The sequence below is a fragment of the Carcharodon carcharias genome, chromosome 14 (genome assembly GCF_017639515.1).
Source record: "Carcharodon carcharias isolate sCarCar2 chromosome 14, sCarCar2.pri, whole genome shotgun sequence".
NCBI classification, from domain to species: domain Eukaryota; kingdom Metazoa; phylum Chordata; class Chondrichthyes; order Lamniformes; family Lamnidae; genus Carcharodon; species Carcharodon carcharias.
This window is the reverse complement of record NC_054480.1, coordinates 45,034,979-45,058,448: the sequence shown is the minus strand read 5'-3', so window position 1 is coordinate 45,058,448 and position 23,470 is coordinate 45,034,979. Positions and strand designations below refer to the sequence as shown.

General features: G+C 40.4%; 1 protein-coding gene across 1 annotated transcript; it reads right to left on the bottom strand.

The window, feature by feature from the left end:
• Positions 1–806: 806 nt before the first annotated feature.
• Positions 807–15,980, bottom strand: stk35 (serine/threonine kinase 35). Its single transcript, XM_041204474.1, has 2 exons — positions 14,471–15,980; positions 807–4,851 (listed from the first exon to the last, which is right to left on the bottom strand). Exon 1 carries the CDS (start codon positions 15,609–15,611, stop codon positions 14,505–14,507), a length of 1,107 nt encoding a protein of 368 aa, XP_041060408.1. The 5' UTR covers positions 15,612–15,980; the 3' UTR covers positions 807–4,851; positions 14,471–14,504.
• Positions 15,981–23,470: the final 7,490 nt, after the last annotated feature.

The following is a 23,470-nucleotide window of genomic DNA, read 5'->3' as shown; positions in this document are numbered from 1 at the left end:
CGTACCAGAAAGGCATGACAGAGGGTACACAAGTAGGATGGAACAAAAGAATGTTCCATGTATCCCACAAAGGCAGGCATAGCCAGGACCAATATGGGTTTCCAAAACACATTTTATTTGGAAGAGAGAGAAGTCAAATGTAAAAACAGTTCAGCTAGACAGAGGGTGGTGATGGGTGGGAATTGGTTCAAGCCTTTCAAGGATGAAATGGAGGACCTGTAGACCTTCCTGCTGGGGAATGGAGATGTAAAGGGACTGGTCATAATGAAAAGGAGACAGTTTCTACTAGGAAACTGAAAGTGCAGGACATTGGAATAGCTGTGGGTAGAAGCGAGATACTGACAGATTCCATGCCTATTCAAGACTTTGAACCCAAACATGTAGAAACATTTTTGGTACAATTGAGACTTGATATTATCTTAGACCAATGACTCTGCCCTCTGAACTGCCATTTTTTTCATATGGGAGTTAACTTCTACAAGATGTCAAACAGTGACTTTAAGCGTCAAGTGGACTGCTATAAAAGGTTTTACAATGAATTAAGAAATTCACAACACAGCCTCCATGTGAGGTAGCGTGTGAGGTAGTAATCCAACAATCATTTTGTCTGCAAATCTGTAGATCGAAAATCATGCGCAACACTATCAGTCATATTGATTGAGAACTGGCTAAAAGTGCTTATTTAGATTTAAATAAATTGACAATACTTTCTTGAAGTTGCAGAATTTTTCATTTAAATTCTGTGGAAGGAATTAAATTGAACATTTTACCAAAAATAAACAAAAAATCAAATTCTCAAATCAGAACACATTTTAAATTCTTTATTGCTGAAATAACAAATGCAATGAATGTCAAATATTCTTCCTAAGACAAATTATTTGAATATTCAAATGGCACCTGTCCAAACTACAAATCAATGTTAAATACAAAAATCAAAAAATGTTCAAATATTGGTTCACAACAATGTTTATGTTCGATGCAGAGGGACCAACATAAAGAGAGATTGTGGTACCATTACAGTGTTTCAAATCTGAATACATAAAAATTGCATAGAAGTGTAAAGGTTCTTGGAGACAATCTAATGAAATAAATTTGCAGTAAGAGGACAAACCAACCGTAGAGAGAACAAGCAGTGTTACATCATCCAGCATGACTTGGGTGACACCCTGAATACGAGGTAGAAACAAACGAGGATTCTCTTGAAGCAAATCCTTCTGTAAACCACATAGCGACGCTTCAGTAAACATGTCCCAAATGTTCAGTCACATCTAGCATTCTGCCCCAGTACAAAATGCTCCTAGAATCTGTTCCCTCTTTTTCGCCCTATCCCACCCCATTATTTCCACATAGAATAACATTCCCAAGTAACTTTGTAAAGCAGCTCATCTACAAAACAGACATTTTTTCCTGCATTTTCAACTTCTGAGACTGCAAAAGATTGGTAGGGGACAGCACACTAAACAATGACAATCCACATTCATGGATCAACAAGCACTGCAATTTTAACTGAAGATCTTCAGTCTGAATTTGGTCTCAATATGCAAGTGCCTCCTTCTTTGAATGTAACAACTTTCCTTTGCTTTTATTGTGCAATTTTAAAAACCTTTTGCTAAAGCTCCAGAAAGGACATTAACTTTGTAGGTCAAAAAGTAAAGCACTACATTTTCATGACTGTAGATCAATTACCCTGTATTTATAGCACATTAGGCAAAAAGATTAGCTCTTCTAATTGAACAGCACAAAAAGGGAGCCTCAAGAGCTGTTTTACTGCACGTTTCACATCATGTTTTTCCAACTCAGCCTCTGATTATACAAGTTTGAAATTTGGCTTATTTCCAGACAATTTCTAATAGTCACATTGAACCTGCTAACACGACCAATGTCATAACAAAACACCATTAATTTCACAATATTAAGTCACCATAAGGTCAAAGTATTGGAGCATTCTTGGGTTTAGCAAACCAATTACCTTTTTCCTTAGACTTTTGGTAGTCTAATTTTTAAGAAAGCAATGTAATATGCCTTGAACTCTATCCATGTACTCAAAGAACAATATTTTACTCTAGAATTTTTGGCACATTTACTTTAAGATTTAACTTTCCAAGATCAAACATTAAATGTACACCAGAATTGCAATATTGAATTGCTACTTATAGTATTAAATGTCTTCAGGAGGTAGGGTGGGTCGGTGGGTAAGGGCAAAGAGAGAGATCTACTGTTGATCATAGGGTCATTTTCCCGTCACTAGCATTAGAAAAAAAGAGATTCATTAACACAAGTGGAGATCTATCACTGCAACACTGCAGATCAGTGTCTCAGCCCTGTGCTACTAATCAGTTACTTACATAAGGCTATAGGAGAAGTACACAGGTTAATGATCCCATCCAGATGAGCAGTAAGATGTGAATTGGCCTGCAATTTGTCAGTGGGTCAGCTCTTTTCCAATTGTTAAATGCAAAATGAAGCCCTTAAAAAGCTAAGAAATACCTAGCAGTCCAACTGCATAGGGCTAAGTTGATTTTCATGCAGGAGGAGCACTTTCAGTAGAATGTTAATTAAATAGTATAATTTTAAGGCTAATACTTTCCCACAAATACAGTAATGTCTCATCTAACATTTTTGTACCCATGACTAACTTGTAGTGAGCAAAGTTAAATCCAGGCTCATCAACTCAGCAGTAAACCTCAATTTATCAATATGAAAATGAAGATAACAATCTTGAAATTTCTCCATTTCATTAGTTACAATAAAAAAGCTGTGATGAATAATTTGGTTTAGATCAATATTTTGCTTGATCAATGAAACATGGTGAACTACTGTATTGGCAATTTGTTATTAAAAACTTCTTCACAACTAATGGCCAACAGCACTTTTTTTGCTGCAATATACCTCAAGGATTGCTGTGGTAACTGATATATTGCACTGGTTTGACTACACGCTTAAGGAAAATAAGGTGCAGTCAAGAGCAAACTATATACATTCTCTACAGCGATATGATTTTCACCAGCTATGGAATAAAATGACTACTTTCTCAGAAAAAGCAAATGTAAAGATCACTTATGGACAAGAGACAGAAGTGGGATAAATTACTTTACAATTGAGCTTGGAAAGTTTTCAAAAAATTATTCAGTATTGCATGCTGAAAAATGAATGTCACCCAAGACCATTTTTAGTGGAAAGATTCCCAATTTTCTTTTGTTTGCATCATTCCACCAAGAATCCAATACTCAAACCTTGAATGATTTTTAGAAATGTTGTTCTGGTATTAAATTAAAACAGCTCAGCCTTTAAAAAAATTATCCTGATTTTGCAGTTTTGAAAACTAATTATTGAATATTTGACATTACAGAGGGAGACTAAGCAATTAAAATGAGATCAAACTTCAGTGGAAATATGCCTAAATTGGTTCATCTCACCAGATTTCAAACAGCTGGAGTCTATGGCATCTGTATGTCCTGGTTGATCAAGTCACAGCTTAGTAGCAACTTTAGTGCCGAGAGCTGTTCAGAATGATTTGGAGAGCCAGCCTCCATAATATCAGTGTTTAAGCTAGTGGCAAAAAAACAGGAGAACTTTTATGCTAGAATTGCCAGTAACACAAGAATATCATTTTTGTGCTGAAGAACGACGCTACTCTAATTTGTTACATAGTATCAGCATCAAGAACTCCTAGGTCAGTTATTGCACAGCAGAAGATAATAGAACTAAAATTTAGACTCCGTACCTGATGCAGGGGCCAGCACACCTGATTCACAGTACTGTGTTTTCCGAGCACGTAGGTGGAAAATTTTGACTGCTGCAAACAGGGACACTGACCGTGAATCTCAGATTTTCACTCCAGTGGAGCGAGATTCCATGCCATAGTCTCTCAATTAGTGGAGTTAAAACTCTTTAAGTACACCATTTTCAAAGAATGTGAATTTTCTGCTTCCCACACCTACCATCCTGATGAGCTGTAACAGTGACTGTGGTAGTTTTTTTTTACTGTGGTCAGAGTAAATGCACAGATTGGATAAGTTTATTCGAACTTCATGCATTCAAGATTCTTTAAGTGAGAGAGAGAGGCAGTTATTTATTTTAGCCTTGTCTCAAAGTCCAGGTTCCAAATACCAAACCCTGCTTGACCTAAAGTTCCAGCTGCCATTTACCAAATACCACTAAGGGTAGGGTGGGGGAAGGAGGAAGAATGACCACAAGTGTTTAGCTTCAGTTTCCAAATGGCCAAGTTCTTTATTTAGCATTTCATTTCAATGGAGCTACTGATTTTATGGTTGAACTAACTCTCCTCAGTTTTCAGCCTACCAGAAACACGTCAACCAAGGCCATATCAGAGAAACTGGCTCCCCAGTAAGTTACCTTAGGACAAAAAATTTAAAACGTTTTGAAATTTAAAGTTCCTCGAATTCTGTTTAGCATCAATGAATATGACAAAATAATTTAAGGCACTCTGGTCACTCATGGTGATCATTTTAAAATAAATCATACTGGTATATAAGTGCAGCTGCTCAAATTCTTGCCAATAACATCTAATGCTTTACATAAAACAAAATTAACCAACACAGGGTCACAGTTTTAAGAATTCAATCCACCCAATTAAATCTTCAAGGACACACCATTTAATCAGATAAAGTGAAGGTACAATCAAATAGTGTAAATACAAGTTTATTGCATGGCAAACACCCCCCTCCCAAAAAATTCCTAGCAATTTAATTGCATAGCTTTCCTCGTCTTGACATCAGCTAATGCTGAAGCTCTAAATGCAGCAAAGACTCCAAACTCTGTACATTCTAAGGAAGCTGTTCAGTTTATTTTCCATTCGTGACAGCAAGCTCATGTTCCAATTTATCCAGCCTGAAAAGAAGAAAGAAGTTGTTTACAAAATGAGACTATTTTAAAGCACATCAGACAATCACACAAGAAAATCTGTTAAATTGTTGGACACTATAGCTGGAAAGAAAATGGAAAACGGTGGAAACAACGGGTCTGACAGCATCTGTGGAGGGAGAACAGAGTTAAGTTTCAGGGTGTGACCTTTTATCAGAACAGCTTGTCAGGCCATAATTTTAAAAAAATATAGTCAAGGGAACCTTTCACAAGTCTTCAAGTAACTAAACAAGAGGTATACTAAAATAGTTTTTTGGTAGTACAGAACTTGAGTATTGCTGAAAAAAGACATGGTCAAAGCTTTTTGTCTTGTACTTCTCAGGACAATCGCAAGAATACCAAATTGTAAAGGGAACAATGGGGTTATACAACATGAGAAGATGGTTCTGATTAGTTGGCAAGTAGACTATGCTATGAATACTCCACGATCAACACCCTGGGAGTTACCATTGATCAAAAACTGAACTGGACTAGCCATACAAGTACTGTGGCTACAAGAGCAGGTCAGAGGCTAGGAATCCTGCGACGAGTAACTTGCTTACTGACCCCCCAAAGCTTGTCCACTATCTACAAGGCCCAAGTCAGGAGTGTGATGGAATATTCGCCAGTTGCCTGGATGAGTGCAGCTCCAGTAACACTTAAGAAACTCAACAGCATCTAGGGCAAAGCAGCCCACTTGATTGGCACCACTCCACAAACATTCACTCCTTCCATTACCAATGCACAGTGACAGAAATGTGCATTATCTACAAGATGCACTGCAGGAATTCACCAAGGCTCCTTAGACAGCACCTTCCAAACTGCTACCATCTAGAAGAACAAGGGCAGCAGACACATATAAACTCCCCTCCAAGCGACACACGATTCCTGACTTGGAAATATGTTGCCGTTCCTTCGCTTCTGCTGGGTCAAAATCCCTAACAGCACTGTGGGTGTACCTATACCTCATGGACTGCAGCAGCTCAAGGCAGCTCACCACCAAATTCGAGCGCAATCAGGGGTGGGCAATAAATGCTGATGGCCAAATCCCATGAACGAAAAACAAACTTCCTTGTGAAGTTCAGTTGCAATACATGACAAAGAAAAATTTTATGCTGTTAATTTTGCATTATATAGAGAAATTATAGTTCATCATTCCAATACATTGGTACCAATTTGTTTTCAATCATTAAGAACTTTGAAAGTTTTTAATCAAAATAAGAAACAGGCCATTTCCTTTTATTTATTTTGGTAAACATTTCACGGTTGTGAATGAAAGCAAACTGCTGGCATGTGAAACTGTAAAAAAAAAAGTTTGAGTGTGTTTCACTACTGCTCCATTTGTTCCCACAATTCCATAGTACTGGGTTGAAGCTTAGTTCTTGCATGTGGATTGTTCTCATTGAATGCCAAAGATGACTCAAGATTATGATTGGAACAATAAAACTGTCCACAACCACCACTTCCAAAAGTTGATGATTGGTTGCTTTATCCTGGACCATTTGTCGCTAATTGAAGGAATAATGCTAAGGACTAGCAAACTGCAATTCCATATACACACATCCATAACAAATCAGTGAAGCTTGGTATAACAAAATGGGAACATGAATCCCAGTGAGTCTGACATTATTTGGAGCATCACAAACCAACATTCCCTAAACAAAAGATAGCTGGATTTTCCTGGGTATATTTTCAAGCACACTGGATAAGCTGGATGCAGAAAATATTGGAAAACTAGTCAAGCCAGAGCACATAATACCCATCAGGGTGCTTCCTTTATAGGCATATTGACTTAATTTTCTGTTATTCATTGATGATCTAATGAACCTGGACACAGACCCAGGAAGATCTCCCCTATTATGTTTAGCCCATTAACAAAGACACCCCCACCACAAGGCTTTAAAACACTAATTCTGACAATATTGCCTGTAAAAGATATGCGCAAAACATCTCTGCATTGTTTGTGGGGAGGATGCAACAATAATTGATAATTGAACAACTGGAAAGCTGCAAGCATTTCCTATTATAAAAACATACATGTATCTGTAATGAATGCCAGAAAGGTGACTGTTGCCATATCAAGGTGAGTTACATGATCAGCATGGAAACTACTAGGTGATAACTGGGACAGGACCCAGGGGCAGTGAGGGGCAACAATATGGTCAAGTATAGAAATACTGCTGCACAGAAACTGCAGAGGTGCAGTTCTACCAGGAGTTGGCAAGTGGAGAAGAACTGAATTAGTTGGGCTTATGGAGGGAGCAGCATCAATGTGGAAAGAGGATGGGGCAATTTACTTCATGAATTCCCCCATGGTTGAAGAAAAGCATATTAAGTGCAAAGTGAAGCACTTGAAGCAGCGAGCACATGCCCAACCAATAGCTATAGCCTCGTGTATTTGACAATTTTATGCATGTTCCATCTATCAACTTTCTTGGTCTCAGGTAGTTCTCTCTTATAATCTCTCCTTCTTTCAGCTTCTAAACATTTTATTTGAAGTCGCCACAAGGCTGGTTGATCACCCTTCTCCATCTCCTCCTGTCAGCCACCCATTCATCTTGCAATCCATGTTTAAATCTCTCACCACCACATCTTTCCATCTAGTCTTAAGCCCTCCTTCTCCCTGGCAGTCCTATCTCCATCACTTGCCATGCCACATTTCCCCTCTCTCTCTGCAACAGGTGGCCATAGCGTTTCAATTTCTTCTCAGCTACTTTCAATGCTCCCACAATCTTCACTGACCTCGATGTGCTGGTTCCTGATTTTGTCCTCTTTCATTACTCCACACATCCATCTCAGCATCTGCATCTCATTAGTATCCAGTCGTTTCTGTCTTCTTGCTATTGCCCAAGTTTTTAGCAAAAAAATAAGGCCAGTCTCAAATATCTTGTAGATTCTTCCTTTCAGTTTCACTGATGCTTTTCTATTACACAACACTCCATTGCACTTCTTCCAATTAATCCAACTAGAGCTTTCTTGGACTCCTGTGGTGGTCTCTTATCACCTCTTTTACATAATTTGCCTCCAAGCTTCAGACCAAAATATTTCCTTCCAAGAAAGGAAAAATCTAACACTTCTCCAAGGTTTTAATAGTCCGTATTTTGCAGGGGCAAATGAATGGCAAACTGCCAGCGTCCTACTACAGTAACTACACTTCAGGAGTACTTAATTTGTTGTCAAGTGCTCGAGATGTTCGGTAGTCACAAAAAGCACTATACAAATGCAAGACTTTTTATCACTATCCCTTTGAAACTGACCACAATTGCAGGGTGTTGGGCTTGCACAGATTAGTGCAGAAATCCTAAAGTTGCGATCTGTCACCCAGTGCTGTCGCAAGCTGTGAATGTGGACACAACCTTCCCACCAATCCCTGAAATCCATGAGAACATTTATTTTTTCCACTCTTATATTGCTGTTACAAACCCCATTAAAAGTTACACCTTGTTCAATCTGATGTAACTGGGTTTTAAATAGTGATGCAATTAATACTAGCTCTGAAAAAAATTCTACATTTATACAGTACTAAATTAGATTTTTGAACATTTAAGCTTATACCTTCACCCCATTTGTACGTCCTAATCTTTAATTTGATCTCCATATTTTTTAAAGTAATTTTATTTCACTACTTTTTGCTTTCTGGTTAGGCGTCTGTGAAAATCCTTTAATATGATTGGCTTGGAGAGCTTCACACTTGCAATGCCTAGTAAAGAATGCTGCAATAGAGGTGTAGGTCTCAAAAAGATCACTAGATCTCTCTGTAAGGCTTACTTTAAGGTCAATGGCAGTGAACACTGGGCCATAAATTTACCCTGTATCTAGACAGATATTTTTAACACTCAACAGAACACAAGGCGATGATCGATAAGCAAATTTCCTATCATCTCAAGCCTCAACTTTTCACATTATTATGAAACATCTTTGCAAATCATGGATTAGGCCAGAACTTTCAACTGATAACCTGAGATAATAGCTTCTATAATTTTAACAGATGCAAAAATCAGCCATGATCTTACTCGATAGTGGAATAGAATCAAGGGACCATATGGACTTCTCCTGCCACTTATGTTAAATATGATAGTGCCAAAGATTAGAATTGCTCTCCATAGTTGATAAGTTTTGGCTTTGCCTGAGAATAGGGAAGCTCTAGGGAGTTAAAGGTTACAGCAACAAATCATTAGGGGAGAAAGATTTTAAAAGGACATGAGATCAAAATGAGGTAATTCAAAAAAATCAAATGCAAACAGACATTAGAACACAATGATTAGTTATATACCCTAAACACGTGGAACAGAGTTGAACTAAAGAGCTTTTAAAATATGAAACTGGTTCCAATAAGAAACAATGACGAAGGCTCAAGACGAACAAAAGAAAAAAAGATGCCTGATGTTAGAAAAGATTTAAGAGGGAAGACAAAAAATTGGATGTGGGAGGTTTATTTGGGGTGTCAGGAGTACAATGGAAGCAGTGACTCATTAGATTTTGCTTGTTTATTATAAATTTGAAAGCAGAAAGAGGGGCAATTGTTAGATCCTACTGTGTGACCTATCCATATCATAAACACACGGTAAAATATTTTCACATTCCTAATGCCAGTGCAGCTATCACAGGATTTTCCCCTGATGGACCAATTTGCTATTGAGTTCGGCTTCTAATGCACCACTGTATTTTACATTTTACTAATAGCTTGAGAAAGGTTGTCATCCAGTTTTGTTCTGAACCTAAGGGCTCAAACTGTTGGGAATAGAGATAATGGAAAGAATGATCATTCTTGTGGAATTTACACAGGTACACAAACACTGTAAAATTTGTCTTTGAAGATACGATATGAAGGAGGAAATGGGGAGAGGGAAAGGAGGAAATGAAAATACTGCTACATTTTGGATACTTTAAAAGCTATAAAATCACAGCCTTATTAAAGTAATTAAAACAATGCTAAAAATTTTATAGATTTCAAATAGGGTTTTGAAAGCTGGATAAATGCATCTTTAATGCCCATAGTGCACCCGTCAACTGTGCAACATCCTGCTGAAAGCATATATGAAGAACATCGCACTTTGGATAGTTTACATCAACTTTTCTTGGATTCCAAGAGCAACCAGAGGCATAAGTCAATAGAATGAATATGACAACCAAAGACTGCAATACCAAATGGCTGACAATGACAAATGTACTACTTTCAAGAAAGTAAGTTGCCACCTTGATGATGTAGAGCGATAGCCATTGCACAATATCATCTCATACAAGCATCTCAAGAAAAGCTTCAAATTAGCATCAGGTATGTAACACACACCACAAATTCTAGGGTCCCATTAAGACAGTGCCACACTGCAATTCTCCCTGTCAACACTTTGACAAAGTTAGCTGAAATTAGACCCCAAATACAGGCAAATGCGTCCAAGCTGCATTCTTCATCTTTACCAAATACCTCATGAAAACCTACATGGAATCTCAATGAATTGATTACATCTCAACCCACCCTGAAGAGGGTTTTTCTAGTCTTTATGTGGAAGTGAGAATAAAATGATGCAATTAGTTAAGATTACCACTGATAAGAATGCAGGACTGAAAACTATTGGTGGTACACAAAGTAGAAAAGCACTACGCCTAGGATGAGAATGGAAGTTGGAAAAAAAAACAGTAGTGTTTCATGACTCTGACCACAACCTTTCAAACCCAACTGCGCCAAGAGACTGGAGGCTAGCTAAATGTAACTTTTCTATTTAATGAACTGATAAACCAGTTAACTATAGCAAGCTGATGACAGTAGTGAAAAAGCTTCCAAGGGAAATAAAGTTAAATCACTTAAAGCAGAGGGTAATTACACACAGCCAAAATGGATTTATAAAAAGCAGGTAGTGTCTAATAATTATCTGAGGAACTAACTATTGATAAAAATACACTAAGTATTGCCTGTACTGAATTTCAAAATCTTTGAAAGTATCCACAATTTGATAAAATCCTAACTTTAAGAATATGGAGTACAAACACAAGAATTAGTAATGCTAAAGCTCAGCAAATTAGAACGGTGTCCAGGTTTTACTTTAGTGAAGTTGTCGAGATTATGGGGATGCTGCAGAGGAGATTCACCAAGATAATCAGAAACTTTGGGAAAGAACCTGCCAGTTTGCCAAACATGATAAAACTCACCTTGGGGTCAAGTGCCCAAGTAACACTTGCAATCCAATCAATGGATTCAAATGAAATACACTTGCGTGAATGCACTTCACAAAGGAAATGAATACCCAACAGCAGCTTGCAGGATTCTCAAAAAAATACAGGTTTCAGATCCTGTAAGGTCAGCAAATGTCCCCTGCTTTACACCAAAGTGCTATCAATAGCAAAACAACACATCCGTTAGAACTACACCTGCCATTGACAAAACTGCTTTTAGTTTTATTTGGGTGGTAAGCTGATGGCACCTAATACATAAACATTAAATACTTCAAAAGATAGAGTTAAATTTAATTTCTCTTAAAAAGTAACATTTTGACCAAGTGTTCTTCTGGCTCAGCATCAAACTCTGTCTCATAACACTCTTGTGAAATTAGATAAATACAAATTGTGATTGCCCTACTCACTAGATCCACTTTCTGTCAGATATGTAATTGTAGAAGTGAATGCTGATGGCATGCCTGCCTTAAGTGCAAGGACGCAAAGCTTACAACAAAACAAGATCAAATGGCTGAGACATTAATTTGCTCCAAAATTATCTGAGACAACAGCAACTGGTACTTCACTACTGCTTAATGGAACAATTACTTTTTGTAATATTATTTTAGCTTTGCTCAACTTTGAAGTTCTCCCATGATTAATCTCAATTTGACTTCACATGGCAGAGATATGCCAAGTGACATGCTGAATTCCTGGTCCACAACAGAAATGGATAGGAAAAGACTACTTTCATCCGTGCTATGCTCATCCAGTACCTGGTAGTCTAGATTATGGGTTTTGCTCCTAAAGTTTCCCACCACTTGCAGTGCAAAAATCAATCTAAAGTTTGCAACTGTAGTTTATGAAACGTGCCTACTGCAGCAAGCAGGATCAACAGAATGTCCAGTTTGGGGAACTAGCCCTAATTACTTCAAGTATATCACAAATATTACACAAGTCAATTTTGAGCTTTTGTCTTAATGAGTAATCAAATTGCTTTAGCAAAATGACCTGCATAATATTATCGATCCATAATTAAATGCAAGAACTATATTAGAACTACAGAATTCAATTCTGTGCAAGAAAAATCTCTTCAAAAATTAAAAACTGAAACTGAAAGTTAAAATTAGATTTCTCAATTTGAGAAAAAAATTTCTACACACCCAGAGGAAATACTGTAGAATAAATTTAGCAACAGCAGACAAAGAAAGTGATTCATAAGCCTAAAAGTTCATAAATATATTCAGAGATTTCCAGAACGTCCACTCTTAAAAGTAGAGCATTCTTATGGTTTGTTCATCATCTTGTTTGCATGGACAAAAAGTAGTTTCGCTCAACAAATTTTGTAACATACACTCACTGTGCAGAAAGATTTTTGCATGCAAGTAAATATTTAACAAGCCAGCAGGCCTACTCCTCTAAAAATATTCCTAAACTACATACTAATTTCGTTGGTACAGGTATATAAGCTTACCTACAGTTTCATTCCAGACTGCAAAGTATTTACCATTTTTGTGTGAGCACTAATTGGGTTTTAAACTAGCAATTTCACTAATTAACAAATCTGAAAATAAAGAATGAGTTTTCAAGAACATCAAGATTTGGTTCATTTTCCTCTCCCAAATCAATAGTCTACATGAGATATGAAATAACAGAGTCAAACAGGAGTTTATATATATTAAAAAACTTTCATTCAGCAATTGTTTTGTCAATGTACATTTTTGTTCTGAATAAAAAGATAACCCTCCTCACCATAACATGTTTAACACTGTTGGATCAGCAATATACCCTAACTTCCCTTTCTTGGTTAAAACATTAATTTTCTTAAGGAACTCCAGGAACCTATTTTGTGGCATCAGATTTCACGTGATAAACTTATAGTAGAAATTAACTATATTGCCTGAAATCAATATTGCTGGCAAATACTCGCTTTGCTTCTGCCACCTTACTTTCCCTTCCCACCTGTAAACTAAAATCCATTTCAATAGAAAATGCACACTAAATTCACAAATATTCAGAATAATATGGGCCAAACAAAACTCTATAATTCATCTGGAAAATGTATGTCAAGTGATGCTATCAATTTAGAGCGACCCCAAAGTAGTAATTTTACATCCTCTCAAATGCTGTGGGTCAAGTTCTTAATTAAAAGGATAAATGCCATCACAAAACAACTGAAATGTCACATTTTGTTTTGTTGGGAGACAGAGGTGGCGGCGGTGGGGGTGTGTGTGTGTGTGTGTGTGTGTGTGTGTGTGTGTGTGTGTGTGTGTGTGAAATAAAGGGTCAAGGACAATAGAAATATCATAGTTTCTTATCCACAAAGATCTTTGGCCAGGAAAGAACAATTTCATTTTCCAAACTTTGAAATTAGTTAAACATAGAATAAAAAATAGTTGCATAACTATCGATTTGATAAGTGTTACATTAAAAAGATAAGTTATAAAATATATAGTTATTTATATGGGCTATTATGGAATATGTCAGAGGCAAAGATTTCAGTAGTTTTCCCTGATGCTGAGTTTAAAAAAAAACAAAGCATGGACTTCAAAAAAATTAGCATAATCTTTGCTAATAAGATAAGATGGATCAAAACCAGTAAATCCCATATCAGCTTATACTGGCAACAGCTACAAGCAAAACAATTATCCTCAACAACTCTAATGGACCATCAACCTGAAACATTAACTCTCTCCACAGTCACTGCCTAACCTGCCAAGTGTTAGCCAGCATTTTCTATTTCTATTCTTAACTGAAGGTTTGATTCACAACATACCAATCCTACACACAAACTTTAATCGTTTGCCTGTAAAACACCTATAGTAGTCTAAATGATAATACTAGATTTGTGCCTCTTAGGACATAACAGAATTTTAACACAATGCCCAGAGCTGGATGTTCAAGTAAGGCTAGGAACTTAATCCAAGTGTTGAAAGTCAGGGGTTGTCTTGAGAGAGTCACTGGCAAACAGAACTGCAACTCACTCTTGGGAACAAACTCAGTTGCTCCTGTTATCTCTATTCTTGATTTTCCAGCAATATTCCTCAGTGCCCCAGGTAGACACTAATGGCAGAATACGGGACAAGAGAATCAAAATTATCTTGTCTTGGGCTCTTATACACATGCCAAGTTTGGTTTTGGCTGCAAGAGGAGATCATCCCACACATGGGCTTGCTTTATAGGAAAAGCACCGACCTCCCTCGTCCCAAAAAAGGAGCAAGAAATTTTAGGTTGTTTTCTTAATTCAGATCCTTAAATTGGAGCAGTCAGAATTAAAATGGGGCCTAATTTGAGTTACAAGTGTTAAAGACACCCCATTTTCAAAAGATGCAAGTTATGCAAGAGTACATTTTACAATCGGGGGAAACTATATACACTAGATGAAGCATGTGTGCTACATACAATGACATACAACTAAGAGCCTGCACAATTAGTATTGTGCTTATTGTATGTATACCTTTTACAAGAGTATCCACTTTATAATAGATAATTTATGCAGCACAAGTGACCTGGTCCATCCTAGTTTCTAACTCAAAGGCGTCGGGACGATCCTGTGGATTAGCAGCCAACATGTCTTTAATAAGTTGCTTGATCCCTTCAGACATGAAAGTTCTCCTTTTCTGTGGGATGTGTAGTTCCATCTTTGGGTTTTCTAGCAATGCTTCCCCTACAGGTACAATCTCACTGCCCTGCCTAACATAGGTCCCAAGCAGCTCTTTCTTAGTCTCAGCATCAATAAAGGTTATTCGTTCAATCATGGCCCATATGATGATCCCGAGGGCGAAAATATCAGCCTTGGCCGTGTAGTGTCCTTCCCAAACCTCTGGAGCCATGTAGAAATCAGAGCCACAAGCGGAAGACAGCCAGCACTTGTTCACATTCAGGTTTTTGTTAGTCGCCGCTCCTCCGCCCACCACGCAGACTTTGCTGAGGCCGAAATCGGCCACTTTGAGAATGGGGACCCCCGACTTCTCGGAGATGAGGATGTTGTCGGGTTTCAGGTCCCGGTGGACGATGTGGTTCTTGTGCAAGAAGGCGATGGCGCTGGTCAGCTGCAGCATGAAGCTGGTGTTGACGGCCGAGTCGGGCCTCCGGGACAGGACGTACTGGTTCAGGTCGCCGCCGTTGCAGAACTCCATGACGAACCAGAGGTAACAGGGCTCGCCGGCGCCCAGGATCCGCTCGCCCTTCAGCGAGGTCTCGACCAAGCGCAGGTAGAACTCGGAGCGCTTGTTGCCGTGGCTCATCTTCTGGGCCATGCCGTTCCTCTGCAGCACACACTCCTCGAACTGGATCACATTCTCATGCTGCCGTTTGAGGCTGGTCAGAGCCCAGAACTCGGACAGAGCCAGCTCCACGTTCTCCGGAGCGTCGCAGCGGATCTTCTTGATGGCCACCCGGGCCCCACTCTTCCTCACCACCGCCTCGTAGACCACACCGTAACTGCCGCGGCCCACCTCCTGCACCAGGCTGTATTTGGGCTCCCACAGGAGGCCCGGGAGCCTCGGGCTGGTGGTACTGGCGGTGCCGCCGCCGTTGGCACTCAGCGCCGGGCGCTCCTCACCGTTTGTCCCTCTCGGGACGTCCTGAGTTTCCATGCTGGGCGGGTGGCTGAGGGGAGATGCGCGCACTCCACATCACTGTGGGAGAGAGGCCGGGCCCAGGCTCCCTCTCCCTGTCCCTTCCTCCCCCCAGCCGGGCCTCGGCCTCGCGGCCCCCACTTCACTCGGCTCGAGCTCCAGCTCCCGCTCCCCAGGAGCCCCCTCCCCGGGGGGGGTGGGGACACTCAGTCGCTGCTACTGCTGCTCCTCCTCCTCCGCCGCCGCCGCCGGAACCAGTGCAGCATTCAGCCCCCAACTCCAGGATTACACCAGTCAGTCACTCGCTCACGCTCCAGCTGAACCCGAGGCGGCTGCTCAAAGCAGGCCTGCGCCCGGCCGCGCACTCATTCATTGCTGGAGCTGTGGCCTCGCCCACCTGCATCACCTCCTCCCCCTCCCCCCCCCCCGCGGCTCCTTCGACCAGTCCAGAGCTGGGCTCGGGCTCACGTGCCGCTGCTTAGCGGATGCGCAGGCGCGGAATTGGAGCGTGTTCTCTCCCTGCTCCGCTCGGCTCTGGGTCCTTATGTAATGCAATGTAGGCTGTATTCCTTGTAATGTAATGGAGAGTATGTGCAGGCTGAGCACCTTGGAATGCAATGCAGAGCCTGTGCAGGCTGAGCACCTTGGAATGTAATGCAGCCTGTGCAGACTGAACACCTTGTAATGCAATGGAGAGTATGTGCAGGCTGAGCACCTTGGAATGCAATGCAGAACCTGTGCAGGCTATGCACCTTGGAATGTAATGCAGAGTCTGTGCAGGCTATGCACCTTGTAATGCAGTACAGCCTGTACAGTTTATACATCTTGTAATGCAATGCAGAGTCCATACAGCCAATACACCTTGTGATGCAATGTAGTCTATACAGGCTGCACACTTTGTATGTATGTAAAGCAGAGTGTAAATACTACCCTACAATGCAATGCAGAATCTACAGGCTGTACACCTTGCAATGCAGTGCAGATTCTGTACAGACTATACATCTTGTTATCTAATGCAGGTTCTTGTACAGGCTATGCACCTTGTAATGCAATGCACAGTCTGTACAGACGACCCTGTAACACAATGCAATGTCTGTACAGACTACCACGTAAAGTGAAAATAGAAGCTGTAAAGTTAAGGCTCGATCAAGATTGTATTAAAAAATGTCAATGAAATTTTTAAGCATTATAATATGTCCACTTAACTTCCCTGTTTTTCAGGTTAAAATCTACAAAATTGGTTGCCTTGAGTCAGTCTGAATATATCAATTCTTAAAAAAAAATACCCTGCACTTCAGCAGAATTTAAACAAAATCAATTCAACCCGCCTTTGATCTCTAAACCAAAAACAAAGTGCATAAAATCTGGGAATGGTTAAGAATGTTGCAAAAACATGGGAGATAGGGGATTGCTAAATAACTTTTTTTTATTTATCGCGTGCCTTTTACATCAGGTGCCTCAAGGCACTTCATAGCCAGTGAATTAGTTTTGAAGCATACTCGCTTTTTTGTAGGCACACGCAACAGCCAATTTGCACACAGCAAGAGCCCACAGAAAGAATGGGATTAGTGATCATTTAACCTGTTTAGGTGGCGTTGCTTACAACATGAATATTGACCATATCATCATGAAAACTCCTTGCACTTTTTTTTAAAAAGTGCAATAGGTTCTACTACATTCATCTGACAAGGCCATGATTTAATACCATTTCCAAAAGATAGCACCTCCAACAATAAGGTACTCCTTTGACATTTAATTTCAGCCTAGATTATATGCTTCCCTCCTAGTGTAGAGCTTAGATCCGCAAGTATTTGGCTTATTAACGTAGTAATGTTGGGGTAGGGAGATGCACTGAGTGCAGCGTCCTAAGAACCCAATGTTGGGATCCTTGCTTTACATTAGTAATGATCTCTGATGCTCGCTTAAGTTGCAAAAGATACCAAATTGGAATGGATGTGGGTGGTAGTCAAGTTGAAGAGGCTGCTAAGGATCTATAAAAAATGATCTAGATGAAGTCAGCAAGCAGGCTGATTAGTGGTAAATGTTATTCAATACATTATGGATAAAGAGTTTGACATTGAAAGAAAAAGAATGAGTAATACACATAAGTCAAAAATGGTGCAGAAATAGCTGCAGATGAAGTTGAAGGGGTGTTACCTATTCTCTTTATGTCCAGTCTCCTCTGAACATCAATCAAAATAACCCAGAATATTGATTATATATCCATTATTAGTAAAGTACACGCTGGATTTACCTCATTATCCTTCCTCAACTCAGGGACGATAGCAACAGAAAAAGCACAGAGAGGTCTAGTTCAGATTTCGATACTCATCCTGCTCACCCCCATTCAGAACACCGCTGGACATACTTCCCTGCCTGCCACATGTAAATACAAAACAAGGAGATACAGCCTTGACCTTGTGGATTTTACTTCTAACCGCCCCTCCCCAGAATCATCTGGTGGAGGCCCCAGGGTAGTGATGGTGCTAGCCCTGGGCACCTGAAGGAGGGAAAGAGCCACATAACAGCTTTTTAAAAATATTCTTTCACAGGGTGTGAGTAACTAGGCCAGCATTTGTTGCCCTTCCCTAACTGCCCTTGAGAATGTGGTGGTGAGTCACCTTCTTGAACCACTGCGTGTGGTGTAAGTACACGCACAGTACTGTTAGGGAGGGAGTTCCAGGATTTTGACCCACCAGCTATATAGTTCCAAGTCAGGATGGTGTGCGGCTTGGAGGGGAACTTGCTGGTGGTGGTGTACCTAGGAATTTACTGCCATTTTCCTTCTACGCAGTAGAGATTGTGAGTTTCAAAGGTGCTGTCGAAGGACTCTTGCTGAGTTGCCGCAGTGCATCTTGTAGTCAGGGGTGGAGGGAATGAATGTTTATGGATGGGGTGCCAATCAAGCAGGCTGTTTTGTCCTGGATGGTGTTGAGCTTCTTGAGTGTTGTTGGAGCTACACTTTTCAGGCAAGTAGAGAATATTCCATCACACTCCTAATTTGTGCCTTGTAGATGGTGGGCAGACTGGGGGGTCAGGAGATGATTTACTCATTGCAGAATTCCCAGCCTCTGACCTGCTCTTGTGGCAACAGTATTGATGTGGCCGGTCCAGTTAAGTTTCTGGTTAATTGGTGACACCCAGGATGTTGATGGTGGACAATTTGGCAACAGTAAAGCCATTGATTGTCAAAGGGAGGTGCATAGAACGTCTCTTGTTGGAGCTGGTCATTGCCTGGCATGAATGTCACTTGCCACTTATCAGTCCAAGCTGAAGTGGTCGGGGTCTTGCTGTATATGAACACTGCCTGCTTCAATATCTGAGGAGTCGTGAATGGTACTGAACATTGTGCAATCATCAGTAAATATTGCCATTTTTAAAGGAGGGAAGGTCATTGATGAATCAGCTGAAGATGGTTAGGCCTAGGACACCACCCTGAGGAACTCCTATAGTGATGTCCTGGGACTGAGATGATTGACTTCCAACAACCACAATCATCTTCCCTTGTGCTAGGTATGGCTCTGTTGTAGGGGTGGCCAAGTTGCTACTTTTGTTGATAGAGTTGATCTGCAGACACTAATTGGGTGGAAACATAAAGTTTATTGACAATATACTCAGCAGCAACTACATATGTACTTTCAACTCCAACTCTATCTCTACACTGCTGAGGTAGCCCACGCTACTCTCCTATTGGTTTCTACAGATCATGTGATCTTCCTTAACAAGTATTATTCTTAAAGGTACATCACACACTAAACAAAACTATAATTACTACATTACTCCCCATTTAACTCGGATATACATATTATATTTATAAGTACATATTTTTCAAGACAACATGATATTTCCATTGGGTAAGGAATTTACAAGTTCAGTCTTTCAGGTGGTTTCCTGGTACGTGTAAACGTTGCGGCTCCACAACTTCAGATTCTTTGTCAGAGACATCCTTTTCCTGAGTTGCCTGAACATCAAGTGCTTCAGTGGGCACTTGCAGTTCTGTATCCTCAACTCTTATAGGAACATCGGACATATCTGTCCTGGGTTAAGTATCCTCAATAGAAAACGCAGACCTGGTCATAATTACTGTTGAAAATAAATCTTGGTGATTTCTCTCTCTCTTCCTTAAATGGTCCACACGATTCCAGATGATCCGGCCTTCCACCTCCACATGGTAAGAAAGAGGTTCATTCACCGCACTTATTTCACCCAGTAACCACTTTAATCCTTCCCCGAAGTTTTTCATGTATACCAGCTCTCCCACAGTAAATTTCCTCTTGCAATTATGGCAGCCAAGTCTAGTTTTCTGGCTTCCCTGACTCCTTTCCACCTTCACCTCTAAATTCAGCATTATTAAACTCAATCTCATCCTGAGATGGAGTTTCAACAATAACCCTGCAGGTGTGACACCTGTTGTTGCATGAGAGGTAATCCTCAAGGTAATCCTTGCGTGAGGCGTAATGAAAAAGAATGCATGTTAGCTTGGTTGCCAAGGAATCGCCAGTTAGCTTTTTCATGCCTGCCTTGAATGTTTGAACCACCCTTTCAGCCAGTCCATTTGAGGAAGGGTGGTACGGTGCAGTTTTGACATGAGTGATACCATCGAGGCTGATAAACCCTTGAAACTCAGCACTCATAAATGCCATGACGTTATTGGAAATGACTACTTTTGGGAGTCCGTGAGTGGCAAAACTCTGACGAAGTTTCTCAACTGTAGCAGCTGACGTTGGTGACTTCACCTCATATACATCCAAGCATCGAATGGACATCAACAATGAGTAGAAACATTGTTCCTAGGAAAGGTCCAACGTAGTCAATGTGTAATCGCACCTAGGGTCTACCTGGCCACTGTAATGGAGCTGTTGTTAGCAACTTTTGCACAGTTGACATTGCACAGTTCTTTACTAAACTGTCCATTTCTCCATCCATTCCAGGCTTCCAAAGATAGCAGTGAGCTATGGTCTCCATTCAGGAAATTTCTGGAATGGTCACTGTGTAGTTCAATTAAAAGTGGCTCCCTTCTCTTTGGAGGAACTATCACTTGTGCTCCCCACAATAAGATGCCATCCTAGCTGGTTATTTCATGTCTTCTGTTGAAGTACAGTTTCATTTCATCAGATATGGGCTCCCGTGACCAACCATGCAGCACTTGTTCTTGTACTTGAGATAGGACTGGGTCCTGACTTGTCCAGTCTCTGATCTGTCAAGCACATACAGGTGAGGAATCTAAGAAATTTAACAGTAAAACAAGTACCTGCGCAACTGGGATGTGCTCATCATTTTCTTGTAAAGGTAAACAACTAAGGGCATCGGCATTTGCAATTTGATTGCCAGGCCTATGGACAAAAGTGTAATTGTATGCTGCCATAAATAAAGCCTATCATTGCATTCTTGCTGAGGCTATGGGTGGTATAGTCTTGTCCTCATTAAACAATCCTAGCAATGGTTTGTGGTCTGAAATGACTGTAAAGTGGTGTCCGTGTACATACTGGTGAAATTTCTTGACATCAAAGATGATGGACAGGCCTTATTTTTTTGTCTGCGAGTATCCCTTTTTTGCTGTGGTGAGCATTTGATAAATAACCTATTTGCTGTTCCGTGCCATCATCCATCCAGTGTGAGAGCACTGCTCCCACTCCGTAGGGAGATGCATCGCATGTCAGCACTAATTATTTTGTCTGGTCATAATGCACTAATAGATTTGATGAGTGCAACAATTGTTTCACCTTTATGAAAGCTTCTTTCTGGGGAGCCTTCCAAGAAAAACATTGGTTCTTTTTGAGTAGAGCATGCAGGGGGTCCAGATCTGTAGATAAACTGGGTTAGAACCGTCCATAATAGTTGATCATTCCTAGGAATGATTTGAGCTCTGAGGCGTTCTTTGGCGCAGGTGCCTCTCTTATGGCTCTCACTTTCTCCTCAACTGGGTGGAAGCCCTGTGAATCTACCCAGTGACCCAAATAGATTATCTCCCTTGCTTGGAACGTGCACTTTTCTTTTTTTAGGCATACTCTAGCTTGCAAGAAACGTTTTAAGACTTCTAAGTTTGCCAAATTCTCTTTATCAGTGAATCATGGCACCAACACATCGTCTAAATAGACTACAACCTGGGGCAGTCCCTGAAGTAAGCTTTCCATTGTTCTCTGGAAGATGGCGCAAGCTGAGGAGACACCAAAAGGCAATCGTATATATTGGTACAACGCTTTGTGGGTATTAATTGTGACAAATTCCCGGCAGGCATTATCTAACTTTAGTTGTTGATAAGCATAACTCATGTCAAGCTTTGTGTAGACAGTTCCTCCTGCCAGCTTGGCTTACCGGTCATCGATTTTTGGTATGGGTGCCTGTCTAGCTTAGCTACTCTATTAACCATCAGTTTGCAGTCTCCACAAATTCGGATGCTTTGGTCAGGTTTAAGGATGGGACTATGGATGCTGCCCATTCTGAGAAATGTACAGGTTGTATAACGCCCAGTTTCTCTATTCTGTTCAGTTCAGTGTCGACTTTTTATCGTAGTGCGTATGGCACAAGTCTTGTCTTCATGAAGTGAGGGGTTGCTCCCAGATCCACTTGAATCTTTGCCTGCAGGCCTTGGATTTTCCCAAGTTCACCCTTGAAGACGGTGGCGTACTTTCTAAGTAGCTCCGGTAGCCCACTAGCTCTCAACTAGAAAATTTCAGCCCATTCTAACTTCATCTCCTTTAACCAATTTCGCCCCAAGAGGCTTGGCCCTTCACCTACTACCACCATCAAGGGTAGCTTTGCCGACTGGCTTTCATAATGGACAGTTACTCTGCTTATGCCTTTTACTTGAATGTCTTCACCCCGAATATGTTTTGAGCTTGGCAGTTGTTTCTTCTAAACTTAATTGATGTTCACCATTATTTGGATAGCTGAAGGTATCTTCCCCAATTACTGTATTGGAAGCTCCTGTGTCCATTTCCATTCTAACAGGTTTGCCATTTACTTTCACTGTGACAAATATTGGTTCTGTCTTTCCAACCTTCAAATTAAACAATGAGTAAATGTCTGAATTTGTTGTTTCAGGCTCTTCTACATTGTAGATTTCATTGGGCTTCTTCTCTCATTTACAAGCCTGTTTGAATCTTCCTTGCACTGCATCATCATATGTCCATTTCTGTGACAATAGTAGCATTCGATTTTTTTAAACTGCCAATCGTTAAAAGACTGCTTGTTTACACTTCTATTAAAATTATTCTTTGATTTCACTGCAAAGTTAGTTGTCTTTGTCCTTCGGCTATCGGGAGTTTCCCACCCAATGTGGAGGACCGTGTATTGCTTTTGAATCTCTTACTGCGCTTTCCATGGCCAGCACTATCTCTAGTGCCTTCTTGAAATCCAGATTCACTTTGGACAATAATCTTTTCTGATTAGTGTCCTCATTCACAGCACACACTAAATGATCTCTGAGCATGCTGCTTAGAGTCATACCGAACTCACAATGCTCCATTAGCTGCTTCATATTTGCCACGTATCATGCAATTGCCTCTATTTTGTGAATTAAACTTAAACCACTGCATCGTGATCGAGGGCTTTGGTTGAAAATGATCCTTCACGAAGTCCACTAGTTCATCGAAATTCTTTGAATCTGGGGCACTGGGTGCTGTCAAACTTTGAATCAGACTGTAGGTTTTGCTCCCACAAGTACTCAAGAGGATGGTTCACCTCTTCTCTTCCCCTGTAATCTCATTCACTTGAAAAAAGATGGCAAGGCATTCTACGTAATGAGCTCAATCATCTGTGGCTGTTTCAAAAGAATCAATTTTCCCAAATTGTGGCATTTTGAGAGGCGATTATTTCTTCAATTCTAACAGAGCTTGCTACATATAATCACTGGGCAAGGTACAGTGCCGATTTCT